This window comes from Microtus oregoni, unplaced genomic scaffold (genome assembly GCF_018167655.1).
Source record: "Microtus oregoni isolate MIOR12 unplaced genomic scaffold, Mior012 000002F_ref0000024, whole genome shotgun sequence".
In the NCBI taxonomy this organism is placed as follows: Eukaryota; Metazoa; Chordata; class Mammalia; order Rodentia; family Cricetidae; genus Microtus; species Microtus oregoni.
This window is the reverse complement of record NW_024543061.1, coordinates 67,426,406-67,446,530: the sequence shown is the minus strand read 5'-3', so window position 1 is coordinate 67,446,530 and position 20,125 is coordinate 67,426,406. Positions and strand designations below refer to the sequence as shown.

General features: G+C 47.9%; 1 protein-coding gene across 1 annotated transcript in view; it reads right to left on the bottom strand.

Annotated features, from left to right (window-relative positions):
- Positions 1-691: 691 nt before the first annotated feature.
- Positions 692-20,125, bottom strand: part of Cracr2a (calcium release activated channel regulator 2A) — a 107,608-nt gene continuing 88,174 nt past the window's right edge. Inside the window, exons 14-19 of the mRNA XM_041640017.1 lie at positions 19,896-20,028; positions 13,027-13,108; positions 12,832-12,946; positions 4,714-4,815; positions 2,113-2,189; positions 692-788 (exon numbers count right to left, since the gene is read on the bottom strand). Coding sequence (XP_041495951.1) covers positions 704-788; positions 2,113-2,189; positions 4,714-4,815; positions 12,832-12,946; positions 13,027-13,108; positions 19,896-20,028 — 594 coding nt within the window. The 3' untranslated portion in view covers positions 692-703. The remainder of the gene's footprint in view (positions 789-2,112; positions 2,190-4,713; positions 4,816-12,831; positions 12,947-13,026; positions 13,109-19,895; positions 20,029-20,125) is intronic.

The window sequence follows — 20,125 nt, the reverse complement described above, 5'->3', positions numbered from 1 at the left end:
CCCCGGGAACTGGAGCAGACCCTCGAGTGTCTCAAAGTCCATGACGTGCGTGTCCACAGCAGCTCTCTGCTTTCTGGACAACAGGGGTCAAAGCAAAGGCAGTCTACCTCAGGATCACCCAAATGGCTCCTCTTTGGCCTTCAAGAAACATCACATTGCCCCTGCACAGTTGCCATGGCAACCACAGTGCAGCGCCTCCTAAGGGCAGGCAGCGAGGAGAAGGGAGGTGTCGAAGGAACATGGTGACTTTTCTTGAAAATCCCATCTGCTCCTTTCCTTCACGAAAGCACCTTGGGGGTGGCGAAGGAGTAGGTATTGGGGTGTAGAAGGTATCTTTAAGATAGTGAAAAAACAGCCTTTTGGCTGCAGGCGCTTCCTCCCATTAGGGGAGGCAAGTCACAAACAAGGACAAGGCAGGGCTGGCCTTGCCAGGTATTGCTACATAAGAGACCAAGTGCTGGTTCGGGTAGCCATGTGACCTTGGCCTGTGGAGGATTGCTGGCTGAAGGTGACCCTGGGCACGGTGAGGATGGCTGCGGAGGGCCTCCTGTCAGCTGAAGGTGACCCTGGGCGCGGTTAGGATGGCTGCGGAGGCCTCCTGTCAGCTGAAGATGACCCTGGGCACGGTGAGGATGGCTGCGGAGGCCTCCTGTCAGCTGAAGGTGACCCCGGGTGCGGTGAGGATGGCCATGGAGGCCTCCTGTCAGACACAACAGGATTTCTTCTTGGCTGGGGGGCCAACCTGAATGGTGTCCTTCCTCACTGTGTCCTCTTGCTCCTTGAGTAACCTGGGCAGTGTGGGGATCGGGGAGAAGAAGAGATAGTGTCAGCCGCAGAAACTGCCAGGCTGGGGGCTGGCACTGTGGACCAGCAGCCCTCACCTGAGCACCAGTGTTTAAAGTCTACATGGAAGCATGACCATAATTGTGAGGACAGAGCTCAGTCACCATGGACTCGTCACGGCACCCCCACCGGGAAGCCACCCCTGATCATCGTGCTGAACCCCTGTCCCTGACAGCACACTTATCCCTCTCTGTGTGACTCCATCGCTCAGGGTCATATGCGTTTGCTTAAGGACCAAGACTGCGCCTTTATCCTGGGGACTCTGCAGCCACCACAATAACAAATTACACATCTGAAGCTCAGCAGATGTTCATGACTGGTTGTCAACTCTGCAGGATGGCACCTGTGCCCAGGGCTCCACGTTAAACATAGGAGGCGCAAGGTGACAATGGCAGGAAGGGTCTTCCTCTGTGCGCCCCAGGCACTCGCACCTGCTTTGCCTCCTTTGATTTCACAACCTGTTAGTAGGCAGGGAGGGTGTGACTTATTGTCTTCCATTCCCAATGTAGTCAGTGAGTGATGGCAGAGAAAGGTCGAGAACTTTCCCCTCAGTGTATGTCACAACCCTTAGCCGCTCTAACACATAGTAGACTTGTGCTTGAGTCTTAATTACTCAAAGTCAGGTATTTTCGGATGCCCCAGCAGGAGTGCTGAGTGTAACACAGGCAGCACTCAGTGCTTGTTGGCTGGAAGGATGGACCGAAGCTTGGGTACTGAAAAGGCCCCGGGGTGGTTTGGTTTGCCTCGTTTTTGGTGTAGACAGGCTCTTGGAGACTGTCTACATGGCCAGCCCTTTGAGTATTGTTCCTGCCTTCAGGAGGGTGCCCTGCTTGCTTCACTTTTACACAGCCCATCTCTCTCTGGTTCCCCACTCTCCAACCCAAGAGTCCATACTGTGAACTCCACTTGTTCCCAAGCAGGCTCTCAACTGATCCCATTGTGACGTCAGCTACTGCTAAGGCAGACTTCTGATGGGACGCTTTGGAGGTGCATTTTCTGGGCAAAGGGCAGCCTCTATGACTGAAGGGGACTGCAGTAGAGGTGACAGGCAGGGGTGCTTTTCTTCCCTCCACTATTATTTCAGAAGGCTTACTTTGACCCCCAAAGATCCCCCATTAAAACCCTAGTTGTGTCTGCACTCAGGGGCTCAGAAGACAGGAAAAGAGGCTCAGATCCAGCTTGACCGGGAACTAGGGAGGGCAGCAGGCACCATCCAGCCCGACTGCAGCTGGGCTCAGCAGTGTTTCACTGGCTGGGTGCTTTTCCTACCTGGCCAGGTGGAGCAGGGACTCTTTGGTGTTGTGACCGGAATAGGCGCTGCATTCATAGAAGATTAAACTGTTATCCTGGAATCACAGAGCAGAAGGGGCATGTGGAAGGAATTGGAAGAGTGTGGGGACCAAAGGAAGCCAAGGAGCTGTGACTACAGCCTTGCCTCCTCCTCTGTCCTGCTTGGTTTCTTTCTCTTAAGGCCCCTGATGAATGCTAGTTCTGTATGGAGCTATCGGCAAACAATAACAATATAGCAATCCTTGCCGGGCAGTGGTGGCATATGCCTTTAATCCCAGTACTCGGGAGGCAGAGGCAGGCGGATCTCTGTGAGTTCGAGGCCAGCCTGGTCTACAAGAGCTAGTTCCAGGACAGGAACCAAAAGCTGCAGAGAAACCCTGTCTCGAAAATCCAAAAAAAAAAAAAAAAAAAAAAAAAAGAAAAAAAAAAGAAAAAAATTATAGCAATCCTATGATAACAACCTAGTGCCAGACTGTGCTTACACTTTCTTGAAGCTCGGTCAAGACTGGACTTGCTTGTTTCAGGCTCACATCAGCCTTCGAAGCAGGTAGAAAGGCCAAAGTTGGACAACGCTGCTACCATTTTTCAGGCAGGGAAACCGAGTCTAGAGAGGCAGTGTGGCAGGTCTGCTCACGTCAGGCATTTAATGAGCAGAAGGGTTCCCCTAAAACTGCTGCTATAGGACATTGCTCTTCTGTAGACTTGGGCAGAGGTCATGGGGCTCCAGTAACCTTGTACTCCGGCTGCCCAGGCTGTGAGCATTGGTATATTGGTAACTGTCCATCACTCGTTAGGCAGAGGTGGTGCTATGTATCTGGGGGCTCTGGGCCAAGGACCCCATGTCTATTGGTCACTTCCATTAATAGGTAATAGATTACTTACTTCATATCATCAATGCTAAAGGAACCGAGCTCTGGTTTGGATGCTCTGCCTTTGGAGGGTGGTGTCGGTGGTGGCTGAGACACTCTGAAGACTAGCTCAGGGGGCTTTGAAAACAGTGGCTTCCAATTCAGATCTTTTCGTTCACACTCAGAGACCCTGCTCCAGTCTCTGCCTTGTGCCCCACATGTTCTGTATCTGCCTGTCTACTTTCTGCCCAACACTGACTCTGGAGAAGGCTATAAGAGGAGCCACATCAAGGATGGAGGTACAAACAGAAAAGTCCAGAACCTAGACCCGGAACACATGGCTTGCCTTTCATCTTCAACTGTTACCCTACACTACTACACTTGGAATGAATCATTCAGCTCCTGTCTGCATGTTTATTTATTTTTTACCAATTGAAAATTAAATATGTGTGAGTGTGTGTGCGCACGTATGTGTGTGTGTGGTCCCCAGCACTGCATAAAAAGAACATGTTGGCACACATCTGTCATCCTGGCACTTGAAGGCAAAAGCAGAAAGATCAGAGTTCAAGGTTGTCCTGGGATATAGTAAACCTTGCCTCAATACAAAAATAGAATCAAAAATGAAAAAAGAGAGAACATAAAAGAAAATGGGATGATAATAATACTAATTCAGGTTTGTATTCTTCAGCTGAAGTATTTTTATCTAGATGTATTTGAAATTCCAAAGTTTCTTATTTCAGAAAGGTAATAAATATATACTACACATTACATAATACCCTCAGTGGGTCTGGGACAGATCATTGTAATCAAATATATTAATATTTCTCTAATGAGACGTTTGGATATTCACCATAAGTGAGATAAGGTTTATAAAGAGCCTCATGCCAGTTCCAGTTAGATATCCTGCTAGATGGGATGCAAAAACAAGACAAACAAAGGAACAAAACCCAAAAGCCTGCCTATTGTCAACTCCTTTGAATGTCAGGACCGTGGCCGTGCCCAGTGACCCTGCTCAGACACCAGTCAGACCTGTCAGCATCCTCTCCTTTGATCCTTACCATCTGTGCTCATTTTGGGCTCTGAGCTTAAGTCCTGTTTTGAGTAAACAATTTAAGAACTTAAAATCACTGGGCACTGTGCCTTCTTCTGGGTACACAGTTCCATGAAACCAGAGGCAAGAAAGGAACACAGGGGGAGCCTTTCTGCTCCCCCATTTTCCACTGGGCCCTGCTGGTCCCAAAGGCCGCTACTTATTTTTTGATACTTTTCAGACTTTTCCAGCCTCCCCCTTGAGTTTTTCAGATCTCACTTTTGAGATCTTATATCAAAAATATTCCACAGCAAAGTGGTCCACACTGCTGCTCGGGGGATGGTGAGGTTTTCATTGTCTCGGGCAATCAAGTGGAGATGCAGATGGTGGTATTTCAGCACCTGACCAAGATTAGAGGGGACAGTCTCCCATTTTCTTAGACCTTGTAATTCCATGTTACACATAAAAGGGGTTAGGACAACTCTCTTACCCAGTGTCCCTCATGCAGCTCCATCTTACGAACCTCACCTCTCTTTACAGCTGTACACGTAAAGGACCCGAGTCATTCCCAAGATGCCAAGATGTTCAATTGTTTCCCTTCAACAGGGCTTCCAGAAGTTCCTACCAGGGCTCCTGAGCTTATTCCTGAATACTGGGAAGGCCTCTGTCCTATTCAGAAAGAGGAAAATATGGGCTTTTTACCTTGGCAAGTTGTTCTCCCAGGCCTCGGGGGACTTCCCGCTCTTTCTCATTGTCAAGTTTATTGCCCAGCAGCAGAACAGGAATCCGGTCTCCCACAGCTTCCTGCAGAACAGATCATCCCTTCACTGAGAGAAATCTCCCTGGATGATGCCAGACAGCAGGTTCACAGGGCTGCCTGGAAGAATCCAGACTCATAGGAGAGTCCAGCACGGAAGAGTGAGATTCAAGGCCATTTGCCATGATTCTGCAAAGTGCTAGGACCTGTCTCTCCCCTCCTCCCCACTCTGCATCCATGCAGCAATCTTTCTCTTTTCACCAACCTCTGGCTCTTGTATTAAACACACCAACTTTCCACTTGTAATGAAGAGGAAATAGCAGGATGAGAGAGAGGGCATGGACACCAAGGGATGGTGAATTTTGACTTACAGAGCTTTGCTAAGTCACCAGACCCAGGCTAACAAAGTAGAACAAACCTAGGAAATTAATTACTGTAGATTGGAGCTGGTCTATGTTTGCTTTGAGGAGAGGAGGCGTCTTGAACCTCTGTGACACATGAGCTCCCTGAGGGGACACTCAAATCTGAATCATCGTACTGAACCAAAGAGCTCCCTCCATAAGTGGCTGCTGTTAGCTTAGCTGGGGGCAGGCACTAAGGACTCACACTCCTGGGAGCTCTGACTCCTAAGAAGGCCCAACTTAGGGAAGAGCTTTGTGCCATAGCCACACTTCTCTGTTCAGAAGAGATGACTTCACACAAGGTGACAACTGTGTTTGTTCTTGTAGTGGCTGTGACATCTCGGCCATATCCTGGAGGCCCTGCTCTATGGCCAAAAAGGGAGTGCTACATGTGTGTCCCCAGAGGTATAACTGTGGGACACACAGTTATATAATGAGTAAATACAGTAATGTTTACATTTAAGAAGGTTGTTGTTTTACTTTTTGAAATACTTAATTAGGAGCTTTTAATCATAATTTGGTAACAAATAGTTATTCACTGTAGCTAAATGTTTTGCTAAATAGAGGGGCTGTAGGATAATAGACGCTTAGAAGACTGAGTTCCGGCTTTGCCAAAAGTCTCACTTGGTTTACCTCGGCATCTCATGCAAACAGCTAAAGAGCATCTGATCAGAATGCCTGGTCTAAAGTTTAAATGCAATTACCTCTGAAATTAAACCCTCCGTGTTTACTTAATCTGCACGTTTATTTATTTTTACTGCAGTTCAGTGGGAGAAAGTAATCCTCATTTGCTAACAGGGACATCAGGCTCAGAGGACCAAAAAGGCACAATTCAGCCACAGAACAAGAGACGAAGGCCGCTGAGTCCACGGGTCCATCCTTCTCTGAAATTGCTGTCTAGATTCATATTTCTAGGGAGCACTCTGCTGCCTGGTATGTTACTAAATAGAACGCTCTAAAAATGGCACCCACTGGGAAGAGAGAGATGTATGTTCACAATGATGTCTCCCGTCTTCTGACCCACTAAAATAAATCAAATCGCATGGGTAGTTGACAAGTAAATAGTACTTCTCTACAGTGAGAAAACCAGCTAACAGCATATATGGACTGCTATATGTGGTTCCTTGTTAGCCGAGGGTTACTTAACGGGAATGCCCCAATCCGTCCTGTGAGTACGCAGACAACAGAATACTTATGCAAAGAGGGTTTTTTTTTCACATAAAAGGAAGAAAAGAGGAGGATTTGGGGAACTGGGCCAAAAGACTTGCTGTTTAGAGCACATGAGAAAGATCTATTTGTAGACGTATGTGTGAGAATGACTAAGGTTTGTGGGATTTCTTGACGTGGAAATTCTGCAAATATGAGCATCAGACCTAAATTCTTGGCATAGAAATTCAGCCCAGGTTTTATTAGTAGATAGAATAGGTCAGGCTGCAGCTTCCTTGCAAAGGGGATGATGGGCACCGAATGTCTGAGTAAGATGGGGTGGGGCCTGCCTCTCATGCCTGATATGGACCTTCTTCAGAGCAAACACCAACGTCGCTCTCAGGAAGAAGGACACGCTTCTTTGGGAACTATTCCTAGACAGAGGAAGGGAGAGTTTAGAAAGAGCAGAAAAGCAGGCCACACTCCCAGCTGTATCCCATTCCCGTCTTTTGCTTGTTCATCCAATGCACAAACACTCTGGACAGCTCACTTCCCCTCCATGGGCTGCCCTGAGAACACGGCACAGCTCCAAGGCCAGAGGGTGTGCTAACTGTGACAAGTAGCAGTCCTCATGATCCTGACCCCATCACCCATAGAGTGATAGGAGGCTTGGCTTGTGTGTCTGTCTTCAGATCCTCCCTGACTCCTGAAGTACCTACCTGAAGTTGATGCCTTCCTTATTTCTAACAAGGTTTCCAGCCTATCTGGTACGACTTGGTACAAAGAGGCATAATTACCTATTAGAGGCTGCAACATTTTCCTCTTAAATTTATAATTATTTTAATTTATTGTCATTTCTCATTATCATTATTTTGGTGACGGGAACGGAAGGCAAGGCTGGCACTCTCCCACCGAGCTTTGCCTCCAGTCGAACATCTCCTTTCGGAAGTGCAAAGTATTCTTCTACTAAGCCTGGGAGACTACGGTGAACAGTTCTTTTTTACCCTCTGTTGTTGATAATGCTCTGGAATCCCAGAATATGCACCACAGGCCAGTTTGAAAGCTCAGGAGACTGGGAGCTGCCACCTTCTCTCTGGATTGCAGGAAGGTCATTGGTTAAATAAAAAGAAACTGCTTGGCCCTCATTGGTTAGAAGATAGATGGGAGGAGTAAACAGAACAGAACGCTGGGAGGAAGAGGAAGTAATCTCAGACTCCACAGCTCTCCTCTAGGGAGCAGACGCCTGAGAGAGACGCCATGCTCCTGGCTCCCGGGCAGACACACGCTATGAAGCTCCAACCCAGGATGGACTAGGCTAGAATCTTCCCGGTAAGACCGGTTCTCACAGATTATTAGAGATGGGTTGATCGGGATATCAGAATTAGCCAGTAAGGGCTAGAGCTAAAGGGCCAAGCAGTGTTTAAATGAATACAGTTTGTGTGTTGTTATTTCAGGCATAAGCTAGCCGTGCAGGCGGCCGGGGTGCTGGGAATGCAGCCCCGCCGCTCATATCACAACACTGGATGGTTCCTCTAGCTGATCCTGCTCTCTCAGCCACTAGTCTCTGATCCTTAAAACAGGCTTCTAGAAAACGTCCCTGTTCTAGAATGTTCTAACAGAGAAATCTCTCTAGAACTTTGATTTGCCATAGCTGCCTTTCTCCATATTTGAGTGTGATGGAAGATAGATTTAAGATCATCCATCTCTAGCTTTACAGAACAAGAACTGTCAACTAGGAGCAGGAGACTGTCACTCAGCTCTGGGTGTGCAGCTGCCTGGTTGAGCTGGTGTGTGTGTGTGTGTGTGTGTGTGCGTGCGTGTGTGCGCATGTCCAAATGTGCATGTGTGAATATCTGTTTGCTGGAGGCATGAAAATGCACTTAGCTGGGAGAATGTTGCTATTTCTCTGGAGCCAGAAAAAAAAATTTTTTCAGCACATTAAAGCACGCCGTTATACTAAGAAAAAAATGACTGCAAAATTATATCTTGAGGGTTTCCATATTTATCCACCCCCTGGACTATGAGTCAAAACAAGATTTATTTGTACAGTTCGTTTTAAACTGCCAGCACTTCAAGTTCAACTTGGAATGTGTGTGTGTGGAGGGGGGGGGGAATCAAACTGCTATTTTTGCTCCCTGCTGTGCATTGCCACCGAGGACAAAGATCACAGGCTGAGATTTCGCTTGCAACCAGGAAGGGAGAGGGAAGTGAGCCAGAACCTCTACAGATGAGACTGGAGAAACAAGGCCTGGGAGAAGAGACCAATACCCCTACATTTTAGGAGATTTTTAGCATGGTCAAATGAAGAATGCAGGGGCAGAGCCAAGAGCCATGTTCTAACTGCACCTCACAAGCTCTGGGTGCCTTTGGACAAGTCGCTTCCTCTCTTTGTTCTCCGAGGTGAGGTGTGTGTGTGTGTGTGTGTGTGTGTGTGTGTGTGTGTGTGAGAGAGAGAGAGAGAGAGAGAGAGAGAGAGAGAGAGAGCTCGCGCACACATACACACATGTGAGCACATGCGTGTGTTGTTTGTTTAGCTCAGAGCTCAGAGATGCTGTTCTATATGGATTCACCTTCCCATCATTTCCTACTTCCTTAATGGAGAGGCATTGCAATATGCTACCTGAATAATTAAGAAAGAAAAGCTGAACGTGAAGTTCAATAAGCACAACAGGCTTTGGAGATTTGCAGCCTGGACTTGGGGTACACACCAGCCCGCATTGCTGTACCCAGGTCTGTGACCTCTGTCAGATACAGGTCCCCTGGGATCTTCAGATATCTAGCTTATCCATGGTCTTAATATGGCATGCTTCGGGCCGAACTGCTTCCTTCTCAAAACTGGAATGGTCAGATTCATTCTCCTAGAGGTGATGAGAAGGTGAGGGGCTGGGGATGCAGAGCTGGCACGAAGGACTTGTGGCTCACAGTTGAGTCATTAAGGACCAGGACTGGGCCAAGCCCAAGCCTCTTCTGAACATGGCTCATAGGCAATGTGGAGCTACCTGGTGAGGGAGAGCTAGGAGGGGATGCAGGAGAGAACGGCAGAGCCACCTTGTCACGCAGGACACTTCTGTTCAGTAAGACTGATGCCCATACCATCTCTGCTCTCAGTGTGACGACGGCGGGAGAAATGGGGCCTAGCAGGTGGTATCGTGTCATGAGGCATACACCCTTGGAAGGCAGTGATAATTCTCGTGAGTCCCTGGTTAGTTCTTTTGGTTTTGTTTTTCAAGACTGGGTTTCTCTACGTAATTTTAACCAATCTAGAATTCACTCTGTAGACTAGGCTGGCCTCAAACTCACAGAGACCCGCCTGCCTCTGCCTCCTGAGTGCTGGGATTAAAGGCGTGCACCACCACCACTTGGCCCTGGTTACTTCTTATAAGAGAGTTGTCATAAAGAGAGTAAGCCTGGCCCCTCCACTTCTTGTCTCCCTACCACCTTCCATCATGATGCAATATAACTAAGGGGGTCCTGGCAGAGTGAAGCCAGTTCAGGTACCATGCCCTTGGTTCTCCCGAACTGTGGGCCAAGCGAGCTTTTCTTCATACACAATTTCTCTAGATATTTTTCCCGTGAAATAAGAGTCAGAGTTACTCTCCAGATGTTCTTACATGACGGTCTCTAGTACCCTTCAAGCTGGAAGGACCCTCAGGATCTCTCATGTGTCCACTCTTGTTCTGCCATCCTCCTGACCCCAGGAGTTCAATGCTCTGCACCATATATAGAATTCCATGATTCAGGGCCAGGAAGCGGCTGAGCTGACAGGGTAAGAACTGCCTCTCCCTCCCTGTGCACCTGTCCCCTTTCCACACAACCTCTTCGAAGACCACATCTTCCCTATTCATGGCAAACACAACAGTTTAAGGCTTGGTTTCCCAGCCTTCAGGTGGACGAGAGGTTGGGGGTGGGGCTGGGAATAGCTGGCCACCATTCCGTTAATAACGCAGCTTCAAGCCCTGAAGACTGTTATTAAAGCTTCCCCCCGCCCCCCGCCCTCCTTTTCCAGGCGAGGGAGTTGGCAAAGTGCTCTGAGCTCTTTGAAAAAATAAGGTTCTCCACAAATATAAAGCACTTATTACTTTCAGTTCCCCTCAGATCAAATTAGGTGTCAAGTTTTAATCTATCACCTGACACCTCTGATTGCCGGTTGCCAAGGCAGAATGACTTAGCTTTTCAAGAATGGGGGAATAATTACATCCATGATGCTTCTTTTCCGCACCTTCAACGCGCAGTCAACCATTTGACACAGCCTCCTCCTCTCACTCCTGAACCCTGAGCCCTGAAACTGTGGGGGGGGGGGGGTGGGCTTCCCTGGTCCAGCCTCTCAGGTTTAGCGAGTGCTGGGCACATGGCCCATGTTTAGAAAAGTCCTGGTGAGGGGTGGAGGTGCTTCAAAAAGACTCAGAACCTTGCTATTCTGAGAGAGGGAAAGCAGCATTGGCCTTCCTGTGAAGCTGTTAGAGGTTTGAAGTCTCATATGCCTGCACCTATGAGTGACTCTGCCTTTTAACAAGACCCTCGGGAGACTCCCAGGCATGGAGGAGTTTGGGAAGCACTTATTTGTGGTAGGAACTATGGAGGCTGAAAAACAAAACCACCGGGACGGCTGGTTTCTATTTGGTTATTTGTTTTGTTTTTTGCTAGTTTCTGTTTTTTTAATTTCCAGGCCCAGGGCTGGTCCATCTCTAGGGAGGGCCTGGCCTTCAGTGTTGAGCCCAATGCTCAGGTGCTGCCTCTTCAGAGTTCCTTCAGAGTTCATCAGCACCTTCTTTCAAACTTGTTTTAAAAGACAAGATTCAAACTACAAATTACTCACACTTAGAAGATCCCAAGTTAGTAATGTACAATTTACCACCTCAGCCTGGTGTCTAAGCCCATGAGTGACTCAAGGCTCCTGTGAAGTAAGTACCTGCCTAAGCACCTGATCACGGTGTTGAAGACCCCATTCCACCAAGGAGAGGCACATGGCGCTCGCTCAGCACACGATTGTGTGAAGGACCAAGCTCATATCTCCCAAAATTTCCCCCTGTTCACCAGATTCAGCCTGATCTCTTCCTCTCTAGTGAGATCCCAGAATCTCTGGGAGCCCTGGAGACTAGTGACACCCTGTGACAGCAGAGAACACAGTTCTGTGTTTGCCTCCATCACTGCCATCAGTACCAGACATTAGGACTGCCCAGCTCAGATCCATACTTGTGTGTGTGTGTGTGTGTGTGTGTGTGTGTCTGAGGCTAGGGGAAGAATGACTAGTGATCTGTAGAAGTTACAGGCTCAGTTTCTTCACTTTGAGATGCGATAGATTATACTAAATTGTACTAGACTGACTATTTTCAAATGAAAACCCTGTTGTCTAACAGCATTTTATGTAGACCTCCAATGTGCAAAACTGGAAAAAAGTTGAGCAGATAGTACAGAGAAAGGAGAATGTATGTAGCCAGAGACCGTTCTTACGTTTCCCGGCCGCCCAGACCTAAATCATCGCACAGAAACTATATTAATTACAACACTGTTTGGACTATTATCTCAGGCTTCTTATTAACTAACTACATTTTAAATTAACCCATTTCTATTCATCTGTGTATCACCACGAGGCTGTGGCTACCGAGTAAGATTCTATTCTGGCATCTTTCTTTTTCAGCAGCTACATGGCATCTCTTTGACTCCACCTACTCTCCATATTTATCTCTTCCAGCCTGGCTATATTCTTCCCTGTTATAGGCTCAAACAGCTTCTTTATTAACCAATGGTAATAAAGCATATTCATAGCATATAGAGGGGAATCCCACAGTCAATAAACGTTTCCCTGCCCTGCCCCATCTTCCAGGAAATGTAAGCCTGATTCCAGGACTTCAAGGACAAAAAATGTAAACAAACAAACAAACAAACAAAAACAAAAAAAACCCCACCCCAAATCATCAGTATTGTTTCTCCTGGTACTGCCAGCAACAAAGAAAATAGATCAGGAAGAAGGGGAGGGGAAGGGAGGACAGGAGAAAGAGAAAAAAAGAAGGATGATGAGGATAAGAGGAGGGAGGAAGAGAATGATGCTGATGAGGATAATAGGATGGGAAGGATTATGTCATAGTTTAAAGTTCAAATAGAATCTACCCATACCATTGCCACTTTCATTAATTAAGTGAAAAGACAACCCATGGCGTTTCAAATTTAATTCTTCACACCCGTAAGTGTTTTAGGTACAGGAATTTTGAGAAATGATTTGTATTAGCTATTCTCTCAGAAACTTTTAAATATGCTTATATTTTGTCCCCTAATGTTCTTGGTAATGGGACACATGCAGATCGGCAGCTGAGAAAGGGCATGGTTCAGCTGAGATGCTGAAAAGGGGGCAGATTAGGGTGGGAGAAGTCAGACATCAGAGCCAAATGGGAAGAAGAGTCCAGGATGGGCAGGCGGGGCTGGGATAAAGTTGTGAGTAGGCTGAGGGCCACAAGGGAGAGTCGGGGAGCAGAGACTAGTCTGGAAAGCCCAAGACCTCCCAGGAAGGGGACTGCTCACCTCCACGCTGCTCAGCCACTGCCGGATTGACAGGAAGGATTGCTTGGCTGTGAGGTCGTACATAACAACCACGCCGTCGGCCTTTCTGAAGAACTGCTGTGTGACACAGCGGTACCTGCCACAGGAGAGCCAGTGTCAGGTACACACACCTGCCTTGGGAGCCCTGGCCTGGGACCCGGGTGTGCAGGACCTCACCTCTCCTGCCCAGCAGTGTCCCACAGCTGTAGAGCGACCTGTGCATTGTCCACAGTGACCGTCTTCACTCGGTAGTCGATGCCTGCAGGGTGAAACAGCCCATGAGAGCTGCCTTGGTCATGGGAATCCTGGGTTCCAAGTTCAGAGACAATGCCTCTCTGTCTGGAACCAGGGCAGCCCACCTTCCCTGAATAGTGGCTAGAGAGCAGTGTGGGAAGATGGACTGAGCACTGCACAGGGAGCCAGGAGACTTGATTTCCGGTCCTGTTTCAGACTGAAAAACTTGATGGCATCAATGAAACCATCTTAGTTGTGGGCTTCTTACTATACCACCATGCACCTACTCTAGGATGCTTGGTGTGGGAGGTCCTTCTGTGTTTGTGTTGTTTTTACTGGTTAATGAGTCAAGAATATGTCTGGAGCCTGGCAGGGCAGAATAGAGGTAGGTGGGGAAAACTAAACTGAATTCTGGGAGAAAGACAGCAGGAGACACCAAGTAGCCACCACCAGGAACAGATGATCCAGAATCTTGCTGGTAAGCCACAGCCACGTGGTGATACACAGATGAATAGAAATGGGTTAAATTAAGTTGTAAGAGCTGGCCACTAAGAAGCTAGAGCTAATAGGCCAAGCAGGGATTTAATTAATATAGTGTCTGTGTGGTTATTTCGGAGCTGAACAGCTGGGAACAAACAAGCAGCCTCCAACCACAGATACTGGCTAAAGTCATGTCAGGGCCTATGTACAAAAGCAACATGCAATGAGATTTGCGGACTGAGATAATGACCATCACCAAATTTATTCCTTACTCTGTAGCTTGCCCCTCTCATTCTCTTCTTTCAGTGAAACCACTTTCAAAATGTTCCTAGTAAATTCAAACATCCTGAGGGGATGAAGCATACTTTAATATTCCTATCAGATAACCCAAAGGTGTATAAAGGGGGAGTTTGGAGAGGAGGAAGATGAGTGGAGGAAGAGCAGGAGGAGGAGGGGAGGGGTTGGCAGGGAGGAGAAGAACAAAGAGGAGGTAGGAGAAAGGGACAAAGGCAGCATTCACTCCTGAGAAGGGTCTAGGACTCTCAGTTATCATGAGACTACTTATGATCGTCTCTTCAGTTGTGTGGCCCTTGACCCTCCCCGGGATGGACTACCCAGAGGGTCAGGGGCAGGTCAGTGACAGGTAGTCTGTGCAGTTCTCAGAACTGAAAGTCTCAACACAAGGTCTTCTAGGATTCTCCAACCTTCTGGATTCTCTGAGCTACATTGAAAGATGAATAATTGACTTAGGCCACACATTAAACTCAATGGGGTATGACTGTGGTTTGTGTGGCATAGCTTACTCTATGTATGTATGTGTGTGTGTGTATGTATGTATGTATGTATATTGTGTGAGGACTACACAATCGAGTCACACACACAGAGAAAAATCAGGTAATGTTTCAGGTAAGTTTACACTTTGGTGTTAGGCCACATTCACAACTAGCATAAGACACATATGGCCCTCTGCTCACAGGGTGAATACCCCTTTCATAGGCCTTTTTCTCTCCTGGGAGCCTAAGAATGTTCAAACATACATAAAGATGTTTTTTAAGCCTTATTATTTATGACTCCTGGTTGCAGAACTTGAAGGCATCCCTTTCCACTTTCCCAGAGGCCCAAGAGTCCTTACCCTGCAGGGAGAAAGAGCAGAACAAGGAACAAGCCTTCACAGAGAGTAGCAGGAGAAACTCAGCAGTTACGGAAGAAGCAGGAAGTGGTAAATGTCACCCCAGGCCCTTTGCTTCATAGACAGGGTCAGAGACAGGAATGTATTCATCTGGGTGAGAAAAAGAGTAGAATGTTTTTCATTGTATTTCCACTGTTTTCATGTAGGCCTCCAGCCTTCGGTGTCCTCAAGACACCCATGAGGGTATGCAGATACACACACACATACACACACACATACACACACACACACACACACACACACACACACACACACACACACACGGAGAGATGAGAAACTGCGGTCAAGGCTCCACACCCCATTCCAGCATCTTTACCTGGAGCACAGGCTACCTGAATCTTCCTCTCCCCAGGCAGGCCATGGTCATGTTGACACCTGCTAGCTTCTGAACTGGAGGTAAATTTTCCTCTTGGTTAAAAGCATGAGAGGGAGGGGTACCCCAACTCTTTATGCTTTGGAGAAGTACACTCTTCCCTTCTTTCTCACTACTTTTGAGTGAGCAACCACCGGCAGGGTCAGATCTGAAACCCCTCATAGGGCCTGAAGCCCCATGAATGAGCTTTCTGTTCTTGGCATGGGAAACTGGGAAAGGATGAGTGGGTATTGCTGGAGGCAGCTGGTGTTGGCTGCCTCCAGAAAGCCACCTCTACCTTTTCGATTGGTTGCTAGAGGATGGATGGTGTCTTTATTTTGCAGGGAGTGAGGTAGACGGAGGGCTGGGCAAATGTGTTCTGTGCAGTGGTGAGCTTGCTATGAGTGCCCGCTGGATGCGAAAGGCATTTCCTTGTCCAGCATCAGACAGGCAGCCAGAGAACCATGTAAGCAAGTCCACAGAGGCTGGGTGTACAGCTAGAGCACACGGACAACACAAGGTGAGCATGGAATGACAACGAGCACACCCAGACACCATGGCAGGAGAACAAGAGCTCAACAGAAGAGGCAGTAGAGCACTGTGGGGCCAAAGGGCCCGGACCAGATGAGTTTTAGACCATCTGTCACTCTAAAGGTCCAAGCACCAGAAGACCTGGGCCCCGCCAATGACAGGCAGTATGACCTTGATGATGTCATCCCACCTCAGTTTTAGAGATTCTGTTCTTTGTATAATAAGGGGGATGGAGGTTTGTAGGAACACTACATTGGTGTTTCATAATCTCTAAATTCTGCCTGAACATTCCATGATGACATCGAGATGTCCTTCAACTTGCCACCTGATTAGATTGACAGCTACAGTAAAGAAATCACCAGTCACTAGAAGTGAACTGCAGAGTGGTGTGGGTTAGGGTTGAGCTGAAGGGTCCCCAGAAGGTGACACCAGCCTTTCTGGTGAAGGCAGTCCAGGCTGTCACCATGCAAGGAGGGGAGGGGATATGTCCACAAGTTGCCTTACAGGAGGGCCCAAGGGTGCTTCAGGAATTCCCTACAGGTCACTGGGGATGGGGACTTCACTGGTTGTCAAGAGAGAACAGAGAGCATTCTAACAGGACATGATCAAAAGGGAGGGTAAGAAACCATGTGGAGTAGTGCCCCTGAGCCCTGGGGACCAGCCAGCGAGATGTGTTCTCTCATGGTCACTCTCACTGAGGGCCTCTCTCCCCTCACAATCTGACTGGATGTGAATAGACCATTCCCAAGGGTCTTTCCAGCTCCAGGGCGCCACAAAAACCATCCGTTGATGTCTACAGATTCAAACAGCTGTTCATGAAGGAGCAGGCAGGGTCCTGAGGTGGAGTAGGCAGGACCCCACAAGGTTTACCTTATTGTACACAAAGGCAAAGGTTCTACACACCATTTTTCTCATGGAGTGTAGGAGACCAGGAAGTCAGCTCGAGTGACAGAGGTGAGTCTGAAGAAAGGCCCAGTGTGTGCTGCTGAGTGGTGTTGTGGGATATTAGTTGAAGATGTGTTACATTCATTTATGCTGTGAGACATTTGTTTAATGATGCAAAGACGTGTTGCAGTCTTTTATGCTGCATTTGTTTCACTCTGTGAAGATGTGTTACTTTGCCTGTTAAACACCTGATTGGTCTAATAAACTGAATGGGCAATAGCAAGGCAGGAGAAAGGATAGATGGGGCTGCCAGGCAGACAGAATAAACACAAGGAGATAAAGAGAAGACCGAAGAGTAAGAAATGGGAGGAGAGGAGGACACCAGGGACCACCCACCCAGCTACACAGCAAGACACATGATGTGGGATTCCCCTCTGTATACTATGAATATGTTTTATTACCATTGGTTAATAAAGAAGCTGCTTTGGCCTATAACAAGGCAGAATATAGCCAGGCTGGAAGAGATATAGAGAGAGAGTAGGAGGAGTCGAGGAGACATCATGTAGCTGCTGAAGGAGAAAGATGCCAGAACAGAACCTTACCTGGTAAGCCACAGCTTCGTGGTGATACACAGATTAATAGAAATTGGTTAGTTCAAGATGTAAGAGCTAGCTAGAAATATGCCTAAGCTATTGGCCAAATGGTGTTGTATTAATAAAGTTTCTGTGTGATTATTCAGGCCTGAGCACCTGGGAAATGAACGAGTAGTCTACTGCAGTGACAGAGTAAGAAGTACAGAAATGTATATAGAATAGAAAAAGATAAAAGCCCAGGGCCAAAAGGTAGTTGGGATAATTTAAGAAAAGCTAGCTAGAAACAAGTCAAGCTAAGGTTGGGCAATCATAAGACAGAATAAGTCTCCATGTATTTTTTTGGGAGCTGGGTGATGGGTTTCCCAAAGAGCAAAGAGTAAAACATTACCAACTACATAGTGGAATCCTGTCTGCTGCTCTGGACAAGGGGTTGGCCAGAGTTCTGGGTGGGGGTTGGGTTGCTGTGGCCTTGGGAAACTGACTCTGATGTGATGCATCATCCTTAAAGTAGCGTATTCTTGTGGCTGATGTGGCAGTTGCTAATCAGTTCACACACAAAGGACAAGGTCAGGCACCCTGGGCTAGACAACTTGCCCTAGAGAACCTGCTAGTACTCTGGTGTGTTTGTGTCCTGTGATAAAGGACCTGTAGTTTGTCCTTTTCCTAAATTGTGGAAGTTTCCCGAAATGTGTGGTGGGCTCCAGGGAAGTACAAATGGGTTGGTTTTCTTCATCAGAGCCTTCTATCTCAGGCCTGAGGTGGGAACTACAAGCGGGCTTGACTCCACTGTCAGGAGAGATGAGCCTGGAGGCTCACAACACATCTTGGTCACCATGAGCCCATCGTAGACCCCTGACTTATCAGTCCCACACTGGAGCACCCTCCAGGAAAGACAGCCAGCCCTTCTGCCTCCAGCCACTGCGGCACCGATAGCAGACGATTTTCCCTCCTAGAATAGCTAGGTCAGACTGTCCTGGGTTTTCATCCAGTGCTTGTCCTGCTGTTTCCTTTCATGTCTGATGCTTCATATTGGGATGTCCTTCATTTTATGTAGAGTAACGCAGGAGGGAGGCACAAGATACAACTGCATAAGAAAAGGCCACCAGGAAGCAGAGGGCATGGAAGCATGTGGGAAGACACAGGAAGGGTCCTGGAAAGCTTGGCCTGTAGAGCTTGTTTGTCAGAAGCCAGTGGAAAGGGTAGTATGGCTAGAGACCTGGGCTTGAAAGCAGGCAGGGTACCCAATCCAATCCTTTCCTTTTCATATAAGAAAAATCAAGCCCAAAGGGGGACTGTGTCACAGAGCCAGACAAGTTAGTAGCAGAGTTAGGATGAGGACCTAGGATTTTCACAGAGCCAGACAAGTTAGTAGCAGAGTTAGGATGAGGACCTAGGATTTTCACAGAGCCAGACAAGTTAGTAGCAGAGTTAGGATGAGGACGTAGGATTTTCAATGGTTCACTGAAACTCCCAGCCTTTCCTGCTTCCAACTTCTGCCCACCTCTAAAGGCAGAAAAGGGACCCTCCCACTCACAGGGTGCTCTGGGCATACGATGCAACATTGTTAGGGTACTATGGAAAGGGCTAGATGATGTCCTGTGTGTGTGGCGGGGGAGGGTCAGTCCTAATTGTGGGAATGTGGATAGGGCTCCTAATCTCTCTGGACCTGTTTCTCAATCCATCAGGCTGATCACAATGATCACAGGTTGAAACGTCATGGCCACTGTTCAGATACTAAGACTGCACCGACTACATTGCCAAGTACAGCTGGCTCATCAGTTCAGTTAAAGAGGCACAGCGAGCTCTCAGACGCTCACGCTCTCTTCTTTGGTCGAGTGACTCAACATGGTGGAAGCTAAAAGGTGAACCTTCCCTTGATCCCGCCACACACTCCAACGCCATGTGCAGCTTTGGGTGAAACAAAAGCCTCTCTTTGAATAAAGGATTATCCATCAGTGGGAACACATTCAGCCATGATTATCTAACGGTGACTGAGCCTAATACACTCCTACAGTTAATTTCCCGTGACTCCCAGCAAATCCGGGATATGGGACAAGTCAAGTCAGCGTATAAAAGAAGCCTTGCAGGGTGCTGGGTGCACAAGTATCCACAGGCCTAAGGGTGAGGCAGGCAGGGATAGGCCCATAGGAAAGGTTGGGGGTAGCAGGGCTTGGCTCTGTGGGAGTTCCCATCAGAGCTGGGGAAGTATGAAGGTTTGGGGCCCCATTGATTGAAACGGGGACAGAGAGCTAGTGAGATGGCTCAGTGGGTAAAGGTACTTGTCAAACCTGATGACCTGAGTTTGATCCCTGGAACCCACGCAGTGAAAAGAGAGAACCAACTCTTATAGACTGTCTTTTGACCTTCATACTTGTATTTTCTCTCTCTCTCTCTCTCTCTCTCTCTCTCTCACACACACACACACACACACACACACACACACACACACACAGAGTAACATATACCTGTATGCATGCATGCATGTATACATACATACATACATAAGATTATTTTCTTAAAGTGGGGCAGAAGTAGCAAAGGTAGGTGGGGGCTCACAGAGAGGAACAAAGACCTCACACCCACCGCTGTCAATCACAACTCCCTAAACACAAGGTTAGGACTATGAAGCACTCACCCCCCCCACTGCATCCACACACCATGAGCCCAGCAGCCCAGCAGGTTAAGATGGGCTTCTCCTTGCTCCTCCTAGCCCACTACTGAACAGCCAGTGGCCACCATTCCTCCCATTACCCTTTATCCCCTCCTTGAGGAGAGAACTCACCCACAGTGGCCGCCATGCCTGGGGAGAAGCGGGCCTCACAGATCCTCCTCAGGAAGGATGTCTTCCCCACAGCAGAGTCTCCCACAAACACGATCTTGAAGAGCCGGTCTGGGGTAGAGCGAGTGTTTTCCTCCTGTGGACAGAAGACACTCTGGTGAGCACTGCCACTGGCCCCTGCTGCTGCTAGGCTTCCTTTTATTGTCGCTGCGGTGGTCCACTGAGATCCCAGC